Genomic DNA, 22,571 nt, shown 5'->3' with positions numbered 1-22,571 from the left:
TAATCCAGGGACAACGATCAGACATGGAAAACAGACATACACAACAAAGAACACAAAGTAACTAAAATCATATATACAAAGTAACAAAAGCAAACGAGCATCTCAGACTCCACTAAAAACTGGGAGCATGGACCAGGTGCACCGGTAAGGTAAGTATCCACTGCTTTTCTAGAAACACAAACTGTTCCATAAATATCCATCTTTGAGTTTTTAAAGTAGCTCCATCAATTAAAAAGCACAAATTCATTTTCTGTTTATTTTGAAATAAGTTGTACAACTTTATACCCTTGTTCCAAAAATGAAAAGAAAATAGGGGGTTAATGGACTCATTGTTTCATAAATAGGGAAAGTTGCTCTTAAACGAATATCCATTTCCTTTAGATTGTGTAGTATGCATGCAAAATATATGCAAATTGTAAGAATTCTAAAATGCCTGAATTGTTAGTATTTGTTTAGGATATACTACTTTTTAAGGGTAAATAAAAAAATATATCCTACAACTTGCTTTTAGTATTTTCCTGCCCTCGAGGCCCATTTTTCCCCCTAAAAATGCACAGAAATTAACATTAATTAAAATCACTTATTTTTTTTTAATAAGCTAACATATTTGAAACATTTTGAAGAGAAACAAGAGGCTCCCAGGAGCCTGAATCTCTCACCTGGTAAGTTTTCACGTTTCAAGGGCAATAACTCTTATAAGGAGTCATCTGACAACTTTTATACCTGGAGACTTTTTCAGGCCTTACAATAAGGATAATTACAAAAATTGAAAGAATTTAGCTAAACCTAACAATTTAGGAGATATATGTGAAAAACTACTGTCTGACCCCTATGTTCTATTTTTAGTAACAGTGGCAATGTTTTTCGACGAATCAAAAATCAAAAATTATTTTTGGATAGTTAAAATTGGTAAAGGAGTTTTCATGTAGTTGAGCAAAATGTAAAAAGTTTAAGGACAACAGATGATGGAAGCAAAGTGACAGCATAAGCTCACTTTTGACCTTTGGCAAAAAATCAGCAATATCCTGAAAAAGTCAAGTAGACTTTTGGTGTTATATATTCATGATAAGTAATTCTACATATATATACAATTAACAGCTACATTTACATATTAATATGTATAAAAACAAATAAAAACAAATGAACACATTGTGGAAAGTAAATACACAACAAGCATAAAAAACTGAAACAATTAAGGAGATACTACTCTAACTTATGGCAGAGGGAAATAGGATCACAATTTTATTGATTCTACAGCCAAAAATTAAACTTAAAACAAATTCTCCCTAAAACAAACAAATTAAGATCATGACACCCTAGGTACATAACTCTAGTCTAAATCAATACAAAGTTCTGACATACTTATAACAAGTTTAAAGTTAGATTTAAAAAATAAATTTATTCCATTGTTGATCTCCCACATTATTCTAAGATAATCTAGTGGCAGATTTACAATGTGTGGTTCATTCTCATCAGGAAAACAAGAAATAATATGTAGCAGTTTTAATAAAACCACAAAATACTTCTGGTTAGTTAATTTTCATTCGGAATTTTCCTGTGGAAACAAACCTTAAACTAAATGGATAAAAAAAACTTCCATTTTATGAAATCCTATAATTACAATGTTTAATACATTACACTCATAGTTAAGTTCAAGCTGTGTGCTACATACAGAATCATTTGAATCTGCTGGTAAATCAAACACATGATAAATGCTGTTTTAAATGACATGTTGAAAATAAACTACATAATTTGAATGCTATAACAAATAATATGGAAGCCACTGTGGTAATCTTCCAGTCACATGTAGTATATGGATATTAATGGTTTAACATAGCTAACAGCACTTTTATGATTCAATGTCCACTAGTAAAGTAAGAAATGATTTTATCCCATGAGACTATAACGCACTACATTTTTTTCTGGAGGATATAACGCTGCAGAAAAAAAAACTTTCAACCACTATTTAAAAAAATTCTGTGACAACTAGATACACTGTACATGGGTGTATTTTTGCAGGTTTTGTCAAGTTTTCTTGACATATTCCAAAACATGGATTCAGAAGTAAACTTCAAATCAGAAAAAACACAGATCTGTATTATATAGTATTAAACCTTTGTAAGGAAAAAAACATTATATTTCAACAACTGTATTAACATTTCACAACTCATTCAACAACTCAGTTAACAATATCAGTTTTTTACTTATCAAAATTAAGTAAAATAAATACGGGAAAATAATTTACATCTCTAGGGGTGACTGAAATTTTAAAACAAAAACAGCAAAAAAAGATTGGATTAAAGAGACCATGCACCATTCTTCTAAAAATAACCCATTTAATTCAGAATTTTCAATGAATATTGATTAATTGTAGTTTAACACCCTATGCAAGGTATTGAATGCAAAACAGGATAAGAATGTTTGACCAATTGAACAGACCATGCTTTGTACTAGTCCAACACACTGAGGTGGGAAGAAACAGACCACCATCTTACCCAACGCATACATATTATTCTGACTGAGCCAAACAGTCACTGCTCTATCTACTATATGCCTTGTCTTGAGAGAAGAAGTAGTGACTACCAATTTTAAAGTCTAAGGTAACATCCAGATGAGGAATGAACCCATGACCTCACCCACTTGAGGTGAGCATGCCACTGTAAGACTATAGAGGCAGAACTTGCCAGAAGAATTCTAAATGGATCCATTGAGATTCAGGATGTCATCAGAAAAGGTAAATTGCCAAAAAGTTTAGATAACATTTTTGTCCTCATAAAATACAAGTAGTTAATCCCTTACAGTTGAATTTTAGAACACTATGTATATATTGGCTGAGTATGAATGAAAGACTCCTGGATTTCACGAACAAGGAAAGTTCTGTTTAGCATCTTATTCATGGCCTCAATCTGAAGATTCTGTGTGGAATACCAAACTGGACTATCTGGAACACAGGACCTCTCAGGTATCAGGTAAAATGCATCACTTCTGTTCTTTATACTCTCAGGGCTGCAAGGAAAGTTAATACAACTGTAAGTGTTAGTGGACAAACAATCTCTTCAACCACTTTCAACCAATTTTTGTAGTTTTTGTGGGTAGACCAAACCATAAAGTTCGGTTCCCAACGAATAAGAGATTTCAGTTAATGTGTATACTGATATGTTCAAAACCACGAATTCAAGAACCCACAAACTTGTGTTTCTTTCTTGATCCACGAAAATTGTTATCCATGAATTAAAGTACCTTCACAGTATGAAAAAATCACTACTCATTACAAATCCAGGCTTTTTATGATGTACTTTACAAATTGCTCGAGAGGAGTGGTTTAGTACTCAATATAGAAGAGAAATAGCTTTGGAAGAATGAATAACCCCTCAAGTTTGTTGCCGTATACATCCTACAAATGAATAGAATGCATGTTTTATATCTATAGAGTACTAAGTTATACAAAAACAAGGATAATTTATAAAACCAACCCCAAAAATTGAAAGTTACGAGTATCTGTGTCCACAAAGTGACAGACAGAGACTAGTATTTCTATTTCACTACTGATGGGACAATAAATAGGGCTTTTTTCTTTAAAAAAAAAACCCTAAAATGACTTGAATAAACAAACCCATAACTTTTGAATCATCCTTCATTATATATTACTTTTACAATGCAATGCTTTCAAAAGGTTAATAGATTAAGTGACTTGTTCTCCTACCATTTAGAAAGATAGAATTCATACAACTTGACTGGACACCTCAGTGGGTTATCTAAATTCTCTGCTTGCTCATACACCGGTAAATCTTCTTTTCTCTTCTTGTTGTTTTCTGCAATTATATTAGTGTATAATAGTTCTAAGTTTAAATTATCCTAACTAAGAATTAGATTGGTTGCTATTGCTAAATACAACTTTAATTTATTACTATACATACAGAATACAGAAACAGTTTTCACAGCTATAAAAGTAAAGAATAGAATGCAATAAAAAAAAATTTGAACTTTAAAATGTCTGCAATTTTAAATTTCATATCGTACCATTCAAAATCTTCAATAAAAATAAGTACTAATACAGTGGATTCCGCTTAATTGCATAGCCTATTTGCCAGTAAAAATTATGCAAATAACCGGGCTATTCTTATAACCGAAATTACGATTTTACCGGAAGTGTGAGTTCAGGTAAGACGATGATACTGTGGATCAACCAGGGATATCACTGTTCAACATTTCTGATCTGGTATTTAATTGTTATAGACCTTCTCATTGTATTGTTCTTTTATCAATAAATAATAATATATATTGTGTTTGTCTTGTTTACTGACCTTCTTTACGTTGTGTGTATTTATAAGTAAAACCACGTGTTTCTCATCTATAAATAGTCAAGTAATTTCCTGACCTTTCTACGAAAGCAAATCCCATATTTCATATTTCAGCCAGGATTCAGTGTAATATTCATCAATGTTTGCAGTTTGTGAGCTTTTGAAATGGTCTGTGTGTTTTTATTCCTCTGTTCATTGTACACTGATAGTTGTGTATTATACGCGTCATTGACCTCGATATATTCCTATGAAGTGTGGATAGTATGGGGCACCTTAGGGTAGTTGAATTTCATTAGACATTGTACTGAATGAATGACTTTTAATTTTCTTATAATATTTATACCTAGTAACCCAAGCTCACTCAAAACTGTTCAGCTCATTAAAGAAAATTAAATTTACATTGATAATCATTTGTAGTCGGAAGAATTTAAATAGGGACAAAAAATACCCCAAGCCGAACCTCAAGCCGCATCATAAGGTGATGTTCGGCATGTCGTCAGAAGTCATTGTTCACCTAGGTGCTTGTTTATTTTAATGTAATTAGAAATCATTTATATTGTCTTTTATGTCCATGATTTTTTTAATCCATTATTAACACCTCCTGATTGATGATAATCTAGTTTTTACAACAATAAATATGATTGACATATTTATGACCCGAAGGCTTAAAATAGAATTTGGGAAAACCTGTCTTTACCTGGACGAGGCAAAATTCTCTATGCAATAAACCGAAATGCACCTCCATAGTACAGTGATACTTACCATTTCCAGCCCTAGCAGGAGCTGGGCAGTAGTACCTAAGGTACACACTCCTGCCTTGGGTATTCCCTTTAGTAATAGGGGTCTTTTTCCAATGCTTCATGATATGGGTAAATGACAGTTTGAGATGATCTTCTGAAGTTTTAAGCTGAAAGTATTTTGTGTTGAAGTAGACTAATGTATTCAGTAAGACATGAGGTGAGTGGGCTCCTAACTGTTTGCATTCCCATAGGTGTTCTTCTTCAATCCTACACACAATTTGACCTAAAAATATATCGTTAATAATTTCAGAGTCCTGATTCATAAAAATGTTCCAAGTTAAAATTTTCCTAAAATCCTGGAGTTTTCCTTTGAACTATGACTTCAAGCAATATAATTGAGCAAAATCTGAGGTATTTGAGACTAAACTTAATTAATTGTAGGAATCAATTTTTAATGCCTTTACTCTGTTTTTTATACATAATTATTTAAAGAATATCATGTTATATTCTAAGGTTTTATGCTTGATCACTACAAAGATTCTGCATGGAAAGTTTTTCTTGAAATGATCAGGGTTTTTTACTGTACTAAAGACAGGAAACACCAATATGAAACTTGGACCATTTCAGGAAATACTTTCCATGCAAAATCTTTGTAGTGATTAGGCATAAACCCGTAATTTTTGTATCTAAACCTGATAAGATTTTATCTACTTTTTGGGGAGTCTAAATACCCACAACTTGCAAAATATTGGAAACAATGAAAATGAAAGGCAACTGCTCTTGTATATAATACAAATAATATACAGAAAAAAAATATTAAAATCAGTTATTTTAAATAATAAACCAGAAGACGATACTAGGTCTTGAAAAACCTTGACAGGATCATAGATTACCCACTTCACACTATCATTCAGAACTATATATGTAAGTTACAAATACATGGGGAAAACTAATACTAATATAATAATTAATTGGATAGAGTGGAAATTATAATGAGTACTGAAGAAATTCCAAGAATAAATGCATTAAAAAGTCACCAATGAAAAGTGTTGTGACATTTTGGTGTTAGATTGATGTAAAGACTATTTAAGGAAAAAGTGTATGGTAAGGATGGAGAATACATTTCTTAATACCCAACCACCCATAGAATTAAAATTAAATGTTCATTACAAAGTATTACTATGAATGCCTACAAATACCCCCATCCATACAATTTTTAAACCATGGCTGTCCAAACCACTTATACATTTTTTTCATGAATAGCCCTTACAGAATTAAAAGATGTGCAAGTCATTAACCTGTGGATTATCTAACTTTATAACACAGAGAACTTATAGTATTTCATGAAGATGGAAGACTTCAGTTATCGGGCTTAACAAACAAACAGACAAAACCTCATAAAAGAATGGAAAAATATTTGTGATAACAAAATATCTACCTGCAGCATTAAGTTTAGGTGTAAATCTCTGTAATACTTCATTTAAACATTCTGTAAACTTCTCATAGTACACATCAGTAAAAATATTGTCTATTCTATCGCTTTCGAACAGGTACATCTGAATGCCTACAAAACCAGCCCATGTTTTATATATAAGTAATGGAAATCCAGTTTTTACTACATTCAATATATACGTACCAATCACAAAAGTTGAAAACAAACAAAATACAAAAAAGTTTTGCAAAAGAAATAACACAAAAATGCATATCCTCAGGTTTAACATTTCTAAAACTAGTAATTTAATAATTCCATTATGTCTATCTTATCAATCAACTACTGAAACTTTAGCCCTTGGACATTGATAGTTAACATTTAAATTACTAAAGTATATAGGTTCAAATAGTCATTCAAGAATAACAGACCTAGGTAAAGTCAATGTTTAAAGCTAAATGTCCAACATCCCTCTGAAAGTTTGAAGTCTTTTATAAAGTATCTGTATAAAGTATGAAGGATAATCCCAGGCCTAAGTCATCATAATCTCAAAAACCAATTCCAAGGAAAGATATTTATTAGCAACTGTTTTGTTTCTCCATTGCTCTTACTGCCTGATATTTTCAATCTGTGGCTACAGCCATGATACTTCAAAACATTGGCAATTTCCAATGACAATTAGGTTAAATTGACTGTGATGTCATCCATATACAGAATAATGTCAGTTTTGAACATTTTACAGAACTTCACATCTCCCTTATCAGCCTCACTGTGATATTTTCTGCCATAACATCATACTGCCATTATTCTGTATGTTATGGACATCTGATTATCTCTTTTGAACAACTCTAACAGTTAAGAAATAAAAAAATATTCACAGTGATAATTCAACCGTACCTAAACACAGATAGTAAATACTATCAGGGTTATCATCTGATTATCTCTTTTGAAGAACTCTTAACAGTTAAGAAATAAAAAAAAATTCACAGTGATAATTCAACCGTACCTAAACACAGATAGTAAATACTATCAGGGTTATATTCATCTCCATTTGGTTTCCTCACTTCTTTCACAAACAGGCATAGTGAATAATTCAACTCATCTGCTGAACACTGCAACATGTCAGTTTTAAACAATTTCAACTTTCCAGATCCTTGCTTAGAAACTTTTTCAAGCTGGGTATTTTTCTGTACAACCCAATGTTTCCATGCATTCACACCATATGTAAACTTTAGATACATATTGGCATCTGCTGGGGGTTCATTTACTGGTTCTGGCTCTGGCTCTGGTGCTGGAGATTCTGCCACTTTGATAACTATAGGTGCTTTCTGTCGTTTGGATCTTCGTTTTGAATGACCACTTCTTGATCTTTTTGTTCCTTGAGATTTTTGTGACCTAGTTTCACGGATGGGAGTGTAATCATCATCGTCATCATCTTGTTCTTCATTCTCATCATGGACAACTGGCTTTGGTTTAGGAGGGGGCTCTACAATTTAAATAGTATTAAAAATGATGATACTGAATAAGTGGTATTTTTCAATGAATTAAGTATCTATAATATTCACAGAAGACAAAAGGACACAAAAATATAAAAATGTGTATAAGTGGTTATATTCAAGGGTCACAACTATCTACTTATGCAAGAAAAGTATAAAACACTTTCATAGAAAAAACATAAAATTTCAACCTGCAAAGTAAAACCTTTGATATGGTATATCTTTCCATTAATTTAGGTATATTAACAAAACTGATGTAGTAAAATTGTTGTCAAACTTCAATAGCTTGAACTCTTAGGGATCACTGAAGTGGATTAGAGTTATCAGGAGTTCCAGAAGTCGAAGTTCAAAGATCTCCTGATTTTTTTTTTTTTTTTGTTGCTGTCTTGAGGTCGACTTGATTATAAGAAATTGATTACTTCCTACAAAGTATTGTTACTTTTAGGATATTTTTTTATTCACTTTCAGAAGGTCGTGTTGATTTGCAGACATTAAAAATACTGTGTTTGCTTTTAACAAACTTTCAGAGGTAGTGTTTGAGAGTCAGTAATTTGTTTTTATTAAATTTTCTTTAATGCTTCCATCATGGGGACTTCAGAACTTTCTCGAAAACTACTAATTAGTGATGACATTGATATTACCTGTAATCACCTAAAATGACAGGCTGATTAATCACAAGTGTTTTTGACACCTTTATTAAGTCACCCTTAACTAAAAACAGACAAAATTTAATGCTTGCACAATATTTCTATTGTTTGATAACGGTCACTAACGGTACATGTATATTGACTTGTACCATTGTATTTATTCTTAACATGCTTAAACTAATCTTAGCTTCTCTTTTCGTGGTAGTGGTAGACTCAATAGCATTGAAAGATGTCAAAACAAGACAATTTTTCTGTTAAGTCAATTCAAATTACAATTAATTTTTGCTACAACTAATATTTGAAAAAAAGATGATATTTCAAAGTTTTTTTAAAAAGAATTTCATTAGGCGTTTCAAAATATCAGGCACAACTCATGCTAATATAAATGCTAAAGCCAAAATTAAATTTGGTCCTGATGACACCACTAAATGTGGCAAAATTTCTTAATGTAATAGGCAAATAAATCTTTTACAAGGTGGCACTATGAGTGTTGTTATCTTTAATTTTACATTTTATATCTTCTTGAAAGAACTAATTAATACAGTAGATTCCGCTTAATTGCATAGCCTATTTGCCAGTAAAAATTATGCAAATAACCGGGCTATTCTTATAACCGAAATTACAATTTTACCGGAAGTGCGAGTTCAGGTAAGACGACGATACTGTGGATCAACCAGGGATATCACTGTTCAACATTTCTGATCTGGTATTTAATTGTTATAGACCTTCTCATTGTATTTTTCTTTTATCAATAAATAATAATATATATTGTGTTTGTCTTGTTTATTGACCTTCTTTACGCTGTGTGTATTTATAAGTAAAACCACGTGTTTCTCATCTATAAATAGTCAAGTAATTTCCTGAACTTTCTACGAAAGCAAATCCCATATTTCATATTTCAGGCAGGATTCAGTGTAATAATCATCAATGTTTGCAGTTTTTGGGCTTTTGAAATGGTCTGTGTGTTTTTATTCCTCTGTTCATTGTATACTGATAGTTGTGTATTATACGCGTCATTGACCTCGATATATTCCTATGAAGAATGGATAGTATGGGGCACCTTGGGGTAGTTGAATTTCCATTGTACTGGATGAATGACTTTTAATTTTCGTATGATATTTATGCCTAGTAACCCAAGCTCACTCAAAACTGTTCAGCTCATTAAAGAAAATTAAATTTACATTGATAATCATTTGTAGTCGGAAGAATTTAAATAGGGACAAAAAATACCCCAAGCCGAACCTCAAGCCGCATCATAAGGTGATGTTCGGCATGTCGTCAGAAGTCATGGTTCACCTAGGTGCTTGTTTATTTTAATGTAATTAGAAATCATTTATATTGTCTTTTATGTCCATGATTTTTTAATCCATTATTACCACCTCCTGATTGATGATAATCTAGTTTTTACAACAATAAATATGATTGACATATTTATGACCCGAAGGCTTAAAATAGAATTTGGGAAAACCTGTCTTTACCTGGGCGAGGCAAAATTCTCTATGCAATAAACCGAAATGCACCTCCAAGGCCTATGCAAATAAGCGATTTTTTCCCTAATAGAATAATAGGAAATGGTTTTGTGCAGGAGAAAATTATGCTAATAACCGAAATATGCAATTAAGCGATATGCGATTAAGTGGAGTCGACTGTACCCCCAATTATCCAACTCCAAGATAGCCCACCCAACCATACCACAGTTTGGTGCTGGTTCATCTATCCAAACCACAAAATTAAATAATTAATACAAAAAGACAGGCAACCTGCATTAACAGGTACTGGAGCTATCGTTTCCTCCAGGTCCATTACTGGTTCTGATGATATTTCCGATGCCATGCGTAATGCCATCTGTAACATGTCTTCAGCAAGATCAGCAGGTTTTTCTATGGGTGAAGCTGAACGGGAAATTACTTTGGTGGCAGTTGTGTCTGAAGTACAAATGGTATAGAATAATTAACTTATAGTCATACTAATATCACTAAGAAAAAACAAAATTGTCAAGGATTCATATTTACTTTCAAGATTAGAATGTCCGGGACTTTTCCAAGCTTCAAATCAATGGTCCACAATAAAGTGTCAATTAAAAGGACTAAAGATCCAGAAGCCAGGTAAATGAAAGTCCTGGGTCAGATTTAATGGTCCCAGACCTCGGACCATCACTCACTAGAATCTGATTGCCTATCTATACCTCAAAACTGAATATTCAACTCTAAAAAAAGGAATTTAGTCCTATACTGATAGACTTAAAGGAACAATTATAAATACCTTAACATAGTATTGATGTCCTTTCACCAATGACAAAACTTTTCTGTGAACATTTTTCTTTTACATTTAAGCTTAACATGGGCAATATAAAAGCTTGACAATTCTCATTTTCATCAAAAGTGGTTCATGGAATCAGCCCAAACCCTTGCATTGGTAAAGTAAAAGGCTAAACCCCACATCTATTTATCTAAATCTATTTATCAACTATGTGCATTCAGTCAATAGCCATATGCCTAATTTAAGTAGAATTCTAAACAAAGTATTTTTCTTTAAAAAAAAAAAAAACACTGAAAATTTTTGCCAACTTAAAAAAAAAAAAAAGGTAGAATTGCTTGTGTTAGTGAGTGGCAAAGTTATTGGAAAAGACTAGTTGACACCAATAAATATTATGATGTTATACCTTCCATGGACTCAGGCTCGCCATCATGATCCGATTCTGATTCCGAGGATTCTTTAGGGTCGGCACTGACTGCCTCTGCCATCATCAGTAACTCTGCCTCTAACGGATCATCTGGAATCTTCTCTCTAATTTCCTAGAATACATGTAAGAATTTCAATCAATTACATTCATCTAAAAAAAGAATAAGTCATTCTTTCTATACCTGCCTTTACAAGTGAATTTGGCATTACCTTTCATTTTTGTATCCTTTAAAATTAATTCCTTTTGAAGTATTTCAAAAAATGGAACATTTTACAATTCAAATTTTGTCCTAAAGCTTCTCTTGTTTCTTTTGTTTCAAGCTTCTCTTATTTCACTCACTACTTTATAGTTCAACAAGAAATGTATATATCAATAATAGGGTCATACAGATGTTATCTTATTTTAATCCACACTCTTAATAGCTCTATTATAAAGGGGGTACATGTATCAAGGGCAAAGCTGAAAATTAAACATGTATTCAAGTATTTTAAGCCAAGGAAAAATTCTATATTTGAAATATATGAAATGAAATATCAAACTTAAAACTTTCTATAATTTATATGCATTGATACAAAATTTAAAACAGGTACATGTATTACCATATGGGGGGTGTTGAGGCAGAACCGTATACAATTTCTGATTTCTGAATATGCTAAGTGGGCACTTATAATTAAATCCAAGTGTCATTATTTTGCAGAACTTGTTTTAATATTGTTGAACAAAATGCTACAATCCGCTAAAATCAGCACCCCGTGAACAAATTAAAAAAAAACAACATAAAATGGGGAAATGGCAAAACATATTAGACAGCAACCCAAAACACATGCATGTACAATGTATGCCCAATCTACATAAAGCCATATACCACATTTGAAATCAATCCATGGAGTGCCAGCCAATAATTTTTTGACGAAAATTTTCTCTATCATTCTAAATAAGTGAAACCAGAACAATCTGTTTATGGAAAGAAACCAAATTTGCTTACAACATATGCCCCATCCATATAAAAAGTCCTCGACGTTAGCAACTAGCCCGAAGCCCAAGCTAGTAAAATCAGCCTCGGGCTAGTACAGTTTAAATGTCCGTAGCCCAACCGGGCTAGTCAGATTCGAGTTGTGAAGGTGTAAGATTAAAGTGTTTCAATGACCTACAGTACGTTGTTGTGTTTACATTCTGTCCGAAATATAATTACAAAGTTACGACAATGTCACTATTGTTTATTTTTGTCATTATTTACTTTCACGACCTTTTGTCCTTTCGTGTCAAATCATTCCGAGTTAAACCTGACGATATCTGAAAACGGGGCGTTAATTAAAAACAGCAATATATGCCGCAACGTTTATTTTATGTTAGAGTTACTATAAAAAACGATGATTAAAAGTAAAACTAAATAAAAACTAATCGATTTATATAATAAAATCTTTCACAAATACTTGTAGGACAACATAATATTTAGTTGTCAAATTTAAATTACCGTGGTTCTTATTTTGATTTGAGGGTCGTTGTTGTCCGTCGATAGTTTTCGGTATTGAAATTTTAGCGATGTCAATCAAACTCCTCGGATAATTTGCATGTCATTTTTCATTAATAAATTCTTTATTTTTTTTCTGAATTTTTCGGGCTATTAGTTTTGAGTTCGGGCTACCAAAAATTCAAACTTGCTAGCCCAAAGGGCTACTGGACAAAAAATTTGAAGGCAAGGACTGTATAAAGTCCAAGCTCCAAAATAATACATGTTTTTTCATCAACACCTACCTTTATTTGTTTCAGAATACTCTTGGAATTTTTCTTGGTGGTAGGTATGAAACATGGTATGGGTATTGGGACTGGGAAAGGAAATGGTGTAGGCGTTGGTTGAGTGTACATTGCCATAGGAACAGGCACATAGAATGGTATTGGTATTGGTACAATGGCACCATGAGGCTCCTTGTCCTTGTCTGAAAAAGAAGAGAATAGATTTTATGTCAGAGTTTCCGAGTTGCACTAAATAATACATGGATTCATTTTACATGTGAATAAGAATGAACTAATGAAACAAAATGCTTTCTCAAGCTGTGCAAGACATTGGACTGAACAAGTGAAATAAAACAGTTTCTCACAATAACTGGTTCCTGAGGAATTCCTGAACTTCCAAATATCACCTTTAACCAAGGTGAGTAGGTCATATGAGATACACACTTAACACTACATGTTAAAATCTATATCATATCAAAATGATGGTGACAGAAATCATTTTTATTTAGTTTCCAGGCAAAATAGAGTACTACAAATTAATTCTGCTCTGGCGAGGGTCTGAGAAATGAACCCTACCCCTAAATAATCTCATTTTTTTTGACAACAGAAACTTGTGACCTCTTCTTTTAGCCTTCAAGTCATTATTTATTATCAAACTCTGTATCAGATAGCCTCATTTTAAAGCACAGCCACACTGCTTTCAGATAGACACAAATTGCGCTTTCCTTAACTCAGATTTACACTGCCACAACCGATAAAGCGGAACATGGTCCAATCCCGAACCGGTCCAGGTGTACCACAACAAGGGTTAACACTATATGTTAAAATCTATATCATATGCATACCAACCTGAAACCTCTATAAACTATATTGCATGGCATGATATAGATTTTGACTTGTCATGTTCATTATATCATGTATCTCAACTGTAAGTCAAATGTGTTCTGAGTAGGGGTGTGATATAGGGGTTAAACAATATAGGGTTTAAACAATCACTTACAATGCATATACAAAAAACCCATATTTTCATCTAAATGTGATACATTTATAAAAAATCTATATCTAAAACAAAGCAATCACATTCAGCTGGTACATGAAAGAAAATGTCGTCGTGAACATTCTTATCAATGACAGCTCTTTACATAAACATTTCACCAAAAGAGTAATATCTTCTTACAGAGATTGCAACTTCTTACAAATTGCTGGAACTATATATATCATACCTGTTTGTGTCTCCTTTGTTTGTGTGTGAGGTCTGCAGGATGTGGCTTTGGTCTGTACAAATGGCTTACACAAGCATGATTTATTCTTGATAGATTTTGGTTGAGGAGGCTGTATGATTACTGTCTGCTGGACTTGGACGCCTGCATTCTGTTGTGGTGGGGGAGGTACTGTTGTCTGTAATAATTAAAAACCATCAAAGAAACAAACTAAAATCATTGATAGCAACTTGTTAACTAATTCCAGGTACATTTCCGGAAAATTCATCTGGAACAACGGACCAGTTCATTAAAGCATTTTCCTCGGCTATGACTGTTTTTACTAGACACGGGCCAGCAGACCAATAGCAATTTCAAACTATGTATACAAATTTTTGTTTTCATTTGCAATTACATGTATTTTGAATTTTAGTAAAATGAGAAAAAAATTAAAACATGAAACTACTAAGGCTATCAGTTATAGGATTGTAGCTCAGTATCTATGTAACTGTAATAGATAAAGCAAGAACAAATCACAAACCCTTGTATTTAGTTAGGAGGGCATGACTAAAGCCATTAGTAGATGTTAGTGTCAAAATTAGCTTTTATTATTATCTAAAATCCACAAATTCAAGAATCAACAAACTGATCGTTTTTCCCTAAACCATGAAAATTGGTAACCACAAATAAAAGTACTTTCACAGTAGTCCAAAACAAAGAAACGCTTTTTTTCAGGAATAAATTCTTACTGTTTGGATTTGAACCTATTTAGAAATTAAATTTTTAGAAATCAATTCTTACTATTTGGATTTGAAACTATTTAAAAAATAAATTGAAAGGAAAATCTAAAAATGATTGAACAGTTTATATTGTGTAACCTATTCAATTAAAAATATTCCTTAAATCAAACCTGGTTTTTACAATGTTCCACAAAATTGTACAATATAAACATGTACCTTTAAGATAATTACAGATTGTTTTTGCATACAAAAATCTAGGTCTCCCCTATTCCAAAGTTCAAAGGGATGTAACTCTTTCAAAATTCAGTGCATCATAAATTCCTGGTAATATGCACTACATATGTCCTAACATATGTGGAACGTTTCATGAAATTTGGTGCAGTAATTTCAAAGGAGTTGCACTTTCATAAGTGTGACAGACACACAGACAATGCCAGAACAATATGTCCTCCAACTCAAGGGTCTGGAAATTTTGACAGCCCACGTCAGTCATTTTATCAAACTTCAGCAGAAGTTTATTTCAGTCTCTTACGTGCTCAGACTGAGAATAAATTTTTCTGTAGTTATTTAAATATAAATATTGGAATTTGTGTTATTTCATCATATACCCCGTCTTTACAAAATATCTGATGAGTGAACAAGTTTGGTTTTGACTACATGTGGACATTCTAACATGTAAACAAAACACTGTATCTCTCGTACTTTTTCATCACATTGGCAAAAAGCAAAAAAATTTTGAGTAATGAAAAAAAATGTTGATTATTCATAAAAGAAAATTGTGAAAACATTTTGTATATTGATTTAAATGGGTTGTAGACTTTTGTGCTAAAAGATCAATGACTGATTCGTAGTTATAGCATCAGGTGCTTTCGGCAGGAAAATGATGGATTTATCAATCTTTTTCTTAATTAAATGAAGTAATAAATTCTTCAATTTATTTATATACACAATGGTGCCACACATGTACTGATAATTTAATTATGCAATCAACTATTCAGTTTCAGGTAAATCACAGTCACAGATAGCTGCACATCGGCTAAAATTGATGCACACTTATCAATTAATTTACAACAAATGATTAAGAGACAGGTAGAAAGGATGTTCATGCACTAATAAAACCATGCAGACTGTTATTTATAAAGGTTGACTATTTTTTATGTCCAATATTGGAAAATGGTCGTCAGTCATTTGCAAAATTTGTCTGTCAATGACTGGCATTTTTTACAATTACCAGATCCTAGTTCCAACTGAAGTTGGGGCGACATACATGTAATGAAGCAAGTATACATACCCTTATATTAGCATTCTTGTTTCCAATCACCAAGGGAACTTGTTGGTTAGATTTTAAGTTGACTTGTTGCTGCTGGTTGCCTAGAAATACAAGTTGCATAAGTATTACAACAATAAAATATAATGAGAACAGGTATGGTGTATATGTCAAAGAGACAATAACCCCACCTGGATGAAAATGTCAACCACTGGTGTTCAATGAATGACTAAAAAACCCTCAAACCACAGGACAGGCTTCAGCTGGCCCCAAAACATCATTATACACAGGTACAGCAAAATAGTTGCCCCTATATACTCAAGTAACACAAAAAATAAACAAAAGGTGAAAAGAAACAAGACATACAGAGGGTATAAATTCATCACATGGGACAGATGTAAAAAAACGTGGCCCAGTTAAAGTACTTACATGTGATCACGACCCTCCCCCTTTAAAATCTGGGCATCGTGGAAAAAATATTACACAATTAAACACACCTAAAAATCAGTTCAAAAAGGTTCCAGGTGCAATTCTACAATGGTAAAGTATCATTGCTTGCCAAGTTTTGAAATTTTTTTACTTACACCTTGAAAATGTCGCTTTACCATAAAAATAACAAGGACGTAATTTGAAAATGTCAAAATTCAGACATCCATGATAATTTAATTCTCGAATTAAACTATGATAATTTAATTCTCAAATTAAATTACTGTCTTAACATGGTTAATGATACTTTATTTAGTTTAAAAGAAACCAAGATTTATGTCACACAGTCCTTAGGTGTTACTGAAAAATATTGAAAATTTAAAGCTGCATTAGCTGCCATTTTCATAATTTTTTGTTTCTGCTGAAATATGCCTAAACTTTGAATTATATCTAACTAAATTGTATTTTTCCTGTATAATTTTATTTGATATCCACAAATAAAATACATTAAATAGGTGTTGATACATTTATTATCTTGCAAGACAAAAAGTCCACCTAGATAAATATGTATGCATGTATTTTCTGGTGACCTAATCATGTGCTGTAAGGGTCAATTCTTTAAAAAAAATATGATTGCAAAGTGAAAGTGTTCAATCAACAGCAAGAAAGACCAACGGACTCGAGACATAAAAGAAAAAAGTTTAAGTATTGTGATATAATGTAGCACAAATATGGTCAGTGATAGTCATTATTTATTTGAAAACTAATCATGAAACAGATGAAATGAAATGTAAACAAGACACATGCTTACCTGTGTATCCATTATTGTTATTTTTCTTACCAAGGTAAAAATATTTTTAACCAAGGTGATTGTCCTGTTGGCAATCTTTGGAAGTGATGGCAAAAGATAATTAGATCAGAGCTACCAATCTTCTTTGATAAAAATAACATTGTTTTCACAGCATTCTGTAGGAATTATCACCATTTTTTGCTTCAATTGCATTACAACAAACTTATTTCATTGAATCAGCAAAATTCAGTAGAATCAGAACTGAACAAATTTGACGGCTAATGCAGCTTTAACAGGTCAACATTAAATTTTTGTTCTTCAGTCAAATGACTATTGCTAATTTTCACACCAACATTTTCCACAATGATTGGTTGTTTAATGTAGGTAAAAAATCTTCATGTATCTTGTGAGCCAAGTGACACAACACTTAATATAACTGGTATTTGGGCCATCTTGGGGTGGTTTAACATTTAACTTATCTTGTGGGGCAAGTGACACATTTAATATGATAGGTCCATGATGGGGTTGATAACATTTAACTTACCTTGTGAGCCATGTGACATAACATTTGATATAATTGGTAACTGGGTCAAGTTGGGGTTGGTTAAAATGTAACTTACCTTGTGAGCCATGTGACATAACATTTGATATACTGTAAACGTACTAATTTTCATATTTTCACAGTGGACAGAAAAGCACGAAAATGAACATGTGAAAATGTTTTTTTACACTATATAACCCTAATCCTTTTTTAATCTGCGAAAATTCATCCCCCCAGAATCTGCGAAAATTAATATGTTTACAGTAATTGGTAATTGGGTCAAGTTGGGGTTGGTTAACATGTAACTTACCTTGTGGAGCCAGTGACACAACATTTGATATGATTGGTATTTGGTTCATGTTAGGGTTGGTGGGTCTGGTCTGATTGGCTGGTCTTGGTGGGTGATTAAGAGACTGTCTAATGGCTGTTTGAGGTGCTGTAAATATTACATGTATATAAACAATAATAGAATAAACTAAACAAATGAAACACATGTACACCTGTATTCAGTGTTTCAAAACCCATTTATTTGAAACAGACCATAAGAATTTTTAAATAACAGTTAAAAATTTGCAACGAGTTCCATGACCAAAACATTTCTTCATTATATATTTACTTAAGACTTCATCACATTAGAACCAAACTTTATTCTATACCTCTCACTCTACTACACTCCCTTTACAAAACAAGTCTTAACACTCCTGTTTCTGACCCCACCTCATCATTATACAGATTTGTTGCCATCATTTTGGATATTGGTTTCCACAGACTCTTTAAACCAGTTTGTGTGAAAAGTCAAGATGAAGAAAAACGATCATTTCTTCCACTACCATTTGTCAACAAAGGTATAGATGCAATTACTTTGGCTAACATACTCGATAACAAAAATGTTACCGACAAAATTCCCACATATTTCAAAGACAAATCCATACCAATTATTTCATATTCCTATACTTCACCCATCGCATCCAAAATTTTCAATTATAAAAGGCTATTGCAGAACCTTGAGATTGAGGACTTTTTTTTTAAGTTCCAACTTTTTTAAGTTTTAAGTAGGTCAATGAATGCCAAGGCTACATCAGTTTCCAAAGACCCCGATGCAGCAAAAACATTGTCTACTATACATGACAAATATGTTGTCGTACCAGCAGACAAAGCCCAAAACAACATTGTTTTTGTTTGCAAAACGTTTTATATCCAATGTTTATTATCAGAGGTAGACGTAGAAAATAATAGCAGTGATAAGACCTACACTGCTACCACTCTCTCCAAAGAAGAGATTGTGGAAAACCATGAATCTGTGCTATCCTCTTTTGGTCTCTCTACCAATGATGATGTTTGTGATTTACCATCTATGTACTGGATTCCTAAACTTCACAAGAATCCATACAAACAACGTTTCATAGCTGGATCTGCAAAATGAACCACCAAACCTCTTTCAAAACTTTTAACTTCTATACTCACAACCGTCAAAGATGGTCTACAGTCCTACCACAACACTTGTTACTCCTGTAGTGGTATTAATTCAATGTGGATCCTGAAAAATTCGAAAGATCTTTTGGAGACAATCAGTTCAAGACTATTACCTGAATATAATAGCATTAAAACCTATGATTTTTCAATACTGTATACTTCTATTCCCCATACTCAGTTAAAATCACGACTTAAAAACATTATACATCGTTGTTTTTCCAAAAAAGATGGTACACCTAGATACAAATATATAGTTCTTGGTAGAGATTCCTCATACTTTGTAAGAAATAATTCCAAATCATCTTCCAAAAATACAGAGAAAGATGTTTACAAAATGCTGGAATTTTTAATTCACAACATATTTGTCCAGTGTGGTGGACGTGTTTTTCAACAAACAGTCGGCATTCCAATGGGAACAAATTGTGCTCCTTTACTTGCTGACCTATTCCTTCGCTCTTATGAGGCTGACTTTATAGCTGATCTGATCAAAAAGAAAGAATATCGTTTGGCTAGATCCTTCAATCTCAGTTTCCGCTACATAGATGACATATTATCTTTAAACAATCCTAATTTCGGGGATTTGATACATCGCATCTACCCAAAAGAACTCGAGATAAAGGATACTACAGACACTGTGAAGTCAGCCTCATATCTTGACCTACACTTAGAAATCGATGGTAAAGGAAAACTATTGACCAAACTTTACGACAAACGTGATGACTTTTCATTTAGAATTGTCAACTTTCCTTTCATCTGTGGCAACATCCCTTCGGCTCCTGCATATGGAGTGTTCATATCACAACTGATATGTTATGCCAGAGCTTGCCGAAACTATGCAGACTTTTTGTATCGGCCTAGAACTGTAACAAATAGGCTTCTGGAACAGAGTTATGTTGCTACAAGATTGAAGTCATCACTACAGAAGTTTTATGGCCGTTATCATGAACTCGTGGATCGTTATGGTGTATCCATCAGCACCATGAAAACTGATTTATTCAACGGGTCGTAGTTTTCCTTCCCTCGTTTGTCTACCCCGGACTTGACTTTTTAAGAGCAACTCGGCGGGTGTTTCTAGAAAAGCAGAGGACGCTTACCCTACCGGTGCACCTGGTCCATGCTCCCAGTTTTTAGTGGAGTCCGAGTTGCTCATTTACTTTTGTTACTTTGTATGTATGATTTTAGTTACTTTATGTTCTTTGTTGTGTATGTCTGTTTTCCATGTCTGGTCTTTGTCCCTGGATTACAATCTTTTGATTACCGCTATAACCTTGGTTCCCTTGATTACTCTTTCATTGATTGGGTGATACATTTACTTAAAATTTGAATTTGGGCATTTGCCTGTAAATTAATATACATGCAGTCACCTTGTATGTAATATTTAGTAAATCAAAATTCTATCATAACAACTGAATCCTTACCTCTTTGTGTTGGAGGCGGTCTGTTGGTTGACCTTGTCTGCATGCCAGATTTAGGTGCAGCATTATTCTGCCCTGCTGTGGTAACTGGCGGAGCACCAGTGAACTGGGACTGGAAATTCATCACACAGTTGTACGAGCAAAAGTTTCTAACAGAGGCATCACTCATGGTCAGGTGATACTGAGCTGGCACACTTCGTTTACATTGGTCGCAGGTTACAGCTTGATTAGATGTAGCCTGGAGATTGACACGATAGAGAGAAAGGCAGTTCAGAGAACAGAACAACTGATACTTGTTGTTAGCATCGACTCGTTCAATCATATCAAAATTACTTTTCTTACAATTACACCATGAACAAGATACAATTTTCTTGTTTAAAGTTTTGAAAGTGTTAACACACATAAAGCTACAGAATCTCTTTTGTTGTCCTTCAAACTGAATATATTGAGGACTCATTCCCTCATTATAGCAGTACACTCCACAATTGTCACATGTGTTCATGGTAAGTTTGTTTGCGTACTGGAAAGCAGAGAAGCAAGGATCACCACAGAGATAGTTTTGTTTTCCTTCCAACATGATAACATGCTTCATAGTACTGACCTTCGAACATACAGAGCAGGTATGTGTGCCTTTCGGAGCAGGAACACCTTTTTTACCAGGATCAATACCAGTGATTTCAACATCACGATTGTTTTTCTCCTCATATATCTGCAGGCATGTCTGACTACAGAAGTCTTTAAACAAGCCATCAGTGCCAGCGGCCGCAACAAAGGCATCAGGATTTTTTGATATGTCCTTCTGACAGCAGGCACACACTTTCTGCTTCTTCATAAATTCATTGTTACAGTTTTGTGAACAAAACTGCCGAATTTGATTTCCAAACTTGACAACAAATTTTCCTTTCAGAGCTTGTTGTATGGCTGTAGAACAATTGTTACATGAAGAGTTTAGACAACCTTGGAAGTTTCCCAGACAGTCCTCACCACAGAAGTCCATCCCCTGCCAATTAAGAAAAGGTTTGGGGGATGAGGCATTTACATTCATGATCTGACAGACTTGGCATGTCTTGTATTGCCCTTGTTTGCTTCCAGTAGGAGTAACCTTGGTACTTTCCACTGAGGCATCTGAACGGAGGAATGTTGTTGGATTTGATCTGAACTTCTTGAAGCAGTCATCATCACACAAATGTTTGATGTCTCCATTTCTGACAATATTATATTTACATTTCCCTACCTAGAATATGTAAACAAAAAAAAATATATAATGATTTTTTTCAAAGTTCCTGTAATAAAATCTACAGTAAATGTGTATTTAGACAATTAAGGTTAATATTTCTATTAGCTTGTGTTTCATTGTAAGTTTAACAATGGTGCCTATGAATGAGAGCATATATTCATCAAAACACCGTAAAACTTAGACTAAGAGATCACTGAGTTACTTGTTTGCGTCTAGCCACTAAGTAAAGTTTTAATAACCTTCTTTTATAAAAACAGATAAATGGTCTCATTTTTATTGGGGGGAGTTTTTTTCTACTTTTGACAATTGGTATACTGTAAATCTAAAATATAACCTTATCATCTGAAACTAGAAATTCAAGAAATACTGAGAAAGTATTATTGTTTGTGGAGTACCAATTTTTGTGGTTTTCGTGGGTAGGCCAAACCATGAAATTTGGTTCCCAACAAGAAG

The 22,571-nt window shown here is 33.1% G+C and overlaps 1 protein-coding gene across 2 annotated transcripts in view; it reads right to left on the bottom strand.

The window, feature by feature from the left end:
• Positions 1 to 242: 242 nt before the first annotated feature.
• Positions 243 to 22,571, bottom strand: part of LOC148614321 (uncharacterized) — a 35,490-nt gene continuing 13,161 nt past the window's right edge. For both annotated transcript variants that reach the window (XM_088588403.1, XM_088588401.1), the window contains exons 9-20: positions 20,885 to 22,115; positions 18,304 to 18,429; positions 16,261 to 16,340; positions 14,254 to 14,428; positions 13,052 to 13,233; positions 11,276 to 11,408; positions 10,374 to 10,538; positions 7,477 to 7,956; positions 6,480 to 6,605; positions 5,064 to 5,324; positions 3,704 to 3,812; positions 243 to 3,006 (exon numbers count right to left, since the gene is read on the bottom strand). In XM_088588403.1, coding sequence (XP_088444529.1) covers positions 2,817 to 3,006; positions 3,704 to 3,812; positions 5,064 to 5,324; positions 6,480 to 6,605; positions 7,477 to 7,956; positions 10,374 to 10,538; positions 11,276 to 11,408; positions 13,052 to 13,233; positions 14,254 to 14,428; positions 16,261 to 16,340; positions 18,304 to 18,429; positions 20,885 to 22,115 — 3,258 coding nt within the window. In that variant the 3' untranslated portion in view covers positions 243 to 2,816. The remainder of the gene's footprint in view (positions 3,007 to 3,703; positions 3,813 to 5,063; positions 5,325 to 6,479; positions 6,606 to 7,476; positions 7,957 to 10,373; positions 10,539 to 11,275; positions 11,409 to 13,051; positions 13,234 to 14,253; positions 14,429 to 16,260; positions 16,341 to 18,303; positions 18,430 to 20,884; positions 22,116 to 22,571) is intronic.

This window comes from Perna viridis, chromosome 6 (genome assembly GCF_037379345.1).
Source record: "Perna viridis isolate PV_CMFRI_1.1 ecotype Kerala chromosome 6, ASM3737934v1, whole genome shotgun sequence".
NCBI lineage: Eukaryota > Metazoa > Mollusca > Bivalvia > Mytilida > Mytilidae > Perna > Perna viridis.
Note: the sequence above shows the minus strand (reverse complement) of the source record. Positions and strands in the feature narration are given on the sequence as shown.